Source organism: Mandrillus leucophaeus, unplaced genomic scaffold (assembly GCF_000951045.1).
Source record: "Mandrillus leucophaeus isolate KB7577 unplaced genomic scaffold, Mleu.le_1.0 Scaffold235, whole genome shotgun sequence".
Taxonomy (NCBI): Eukaryota; Metazoa; Chordata; class Mammalia; order Primates; family Cercopithecidae; genus Mandrillus; species Mandrillus leucophaeus.
Window position 1 is genome coordinate 3,000,843 of NW_012102421.1, and position 2,496 is coordinate 3,003,338.

General features: G+C 36.1%; 1 protein-coding gene across 2 annotated transcripts in view; it reads right to left on the reverse strand.

Moving 5' to 3' along the window:
* CLCA2 (chloride channel accessory 2) overlaps nucleotides 1-2,496 on the reverse strand; it is a 44,423-nt gene that overhangs the window by 15,894 nt on the left and 26,033 nt on the right. For both annotated transcript variants that reach the window (XM_011982102.1, XM_011982103.1), the window contains exon 12: nucleotides 1,275-1,445. In XM_011982102.1, coding sequence (XP_011837492.1) covers nucleotides 1,275-1,445 — 171 coding nt within the window. The remainder of the gene's footprint in view (nucleotides 1-1,274; nucleotides 1,446-2,496) is intronic.

Sequence of the window (2,496 nt, forward strand, 5' to 3'; positions counted from 1 at the left end):
TAAGCTTAAAAAAGAGATTTTAGCTAACTTTAATAATTTTAAAGTTATGAATTTGGAGGTTATACACAAATAGATGTTATTAAAGGCATACGGATTAACGAGATTAATAACAATTATTACTGTAATGATAAGTGAGTGCCTTCTATGTGCCAGGCACTTTTCTAAGGCCTTACATGTATCAGATATTTAATTTTCCCAACATGGCTATGAAGAGGGCAATTATTACCCTTATGTTTTTAGATGATGGAACTGAGACACACAGAAGCTAAGTCACTTGCCCAAAGTCACACAGCTAGTCAATGGAGGAGCTGGGTTTCAAAGCCAGGCAATGTGGCTCCCGACGGGAAAGTAAGAAGGTTCAGACTCAGCCAACAGACTCAGCCTGCTAGAAAACAAGGAGCTGGAAAAAGAGCCTGATAAAAAATTCTGGAAAATAAGAGGTAATTAAGAGAGTGAGGTATCACAGAAACCAGGAAATGGCAAAAGAGCGATCAATTGGCTGTGTTTGATACTGGTGAGGTCAGAAAGAATGAGGACTGAAAAGTAAACAAAAAGGATAGAGTCATGTTATGGAATAGTCCAAATGATTAGTTATAACTTTTAAAATACATGAATAATATTTATAAAGAATCTGCATTTTTGGAAATACAAATGCTTAGAAGTCTTTTTTGAGATTGTTTTCAAAGACTATAGCATGACATATTTCTGTTTGTCTGTTGTGCTTTAACCACTGCTTCCTGTCAGGAACTATTATAATGGTGTTAAAAAGATAAATATCTTCCATTTATTTTGCATTTTTTTTCTTGAAGGAAAACAAAACATCTTCAGGAATCACTTAGTTGTCTGTAACATCCAAGTTCATATTTATTTAGGAACTCATTTCCTGTGTGGACTGTTTGGGCTGTTGGCCTCCTTCTTTCAACTGCTAATAACTTTTTGCCTCTTTCTCTTGCCTAAACCTCTATAGAGGAAACACAGAAGCAGGAACTGAGAAATTAACTATTAGTAATTCTGATGAAACAAGAAAGAGGTCAACATAATGACTAAAATAAAGGTAGGTATAATCTGTGGACATTACCTATTGCCTTCCTGTTACCCGCCTACCACGAATCACTGAGGACTGAAGAAACAGTCAACAAATTATGTATGGACTTAAGTGTAAAGACTTTTGAAATTTTCTTTCTCTCACTCCCTGCCACCCCAGTACACACATACCCATCAGAGATATGTACATGAAATGATGTTACTCAAATAACAGTGCTAATGGTTCTTACCGTTTGCTGTGTAACCTGGTACATACATAGCATGACTCCCTGGAATAGAGTGGGCTAGTGTGCTTATGCTTGGAGAGTGATTGACATGCACTTTCAAGCTATATCTACCATTTACAGCAAAGGAGAAAAAATACCTCGAGTAAATTCCATCATTTTTTATAACATCAGCACCTGTATATATAAAAAACACAGTGTCAACACTTGTTATCATAGTAGATTACTAATATTTAAGTCATTAAAAATGAGATTTACTCCCCTTATTCTTTCTATATAAGGTATATGATCATGCTCTTATCTACTTTTTATATTCTCAGGTGATAAAAAATCCAAAGGGTCCATAATTTCTCCCTGTAATTTCTTACCTCAGAAAAATGATTTTCTAAAGGCGAATAAGTTGTACCATGCTAATAAAACATTTAATCATCACCTTTAACATTCTTGTTCTTATCATTGAAAATAATACTAGTTTTTTTAAGAAATCAAGCACATTCTTCAGGTTGCTTATAGTCATTGACCCTTTTGAGATGTTAAGAAAAGCTATTTTGTCTCTAGGAAATAAATATATATGCACATATACACATTTTCCTACAGTTTCAAGGGTTTATGAATGCCCTGAAGTCACTTGATTAGGGACCTTTAATAAATACAAACTTTGGTTGCTTATAAAATAGTGTGAAATTACTTAATTTCCTCATTAGAGGGTATCTGGAACTGTTTTTCTAGATTCTAGGGGGCTTGATGACCTGGAGTTTGACAGAATTTGGTAGCATCTACTGTGCCTTGCTTCAGGGGGCATTCTGAAAGGTTAGCCAGTGATGTACTTCCTTCCTTTTGTGTTGATCTTCAGAGAGCAGTTCAATTCCAAGCCAAATTCATGACTCAGTGGCAGGAAGGCCTAGACCCCAGGGCAGCAGAGGGAAGTCGAGCTTAGCCCAAGTATAGATCACTTTTGCCATTCAAGTACAGGTGGTCATATTGGGCAAGCAGCTTGTCCTCTATCCTAGAGGTCAATTCAGTTTTCATACCACACACACAGTGCTGTACACCAGCAGTGTATCATTGCTAAAGTGTCCCCACCATCTCCCTCTTCCCCACTGCAGAGGCAGGGCTCCGTAACAGAAGAAAAACAGGAGTATATTTAAATGAAATAAGAAGTGCTAAACATTTTATTATCAAGGGAGATTTAGAATTCTTTTTTGTCTGTTGTAAGAAATCAAATCTT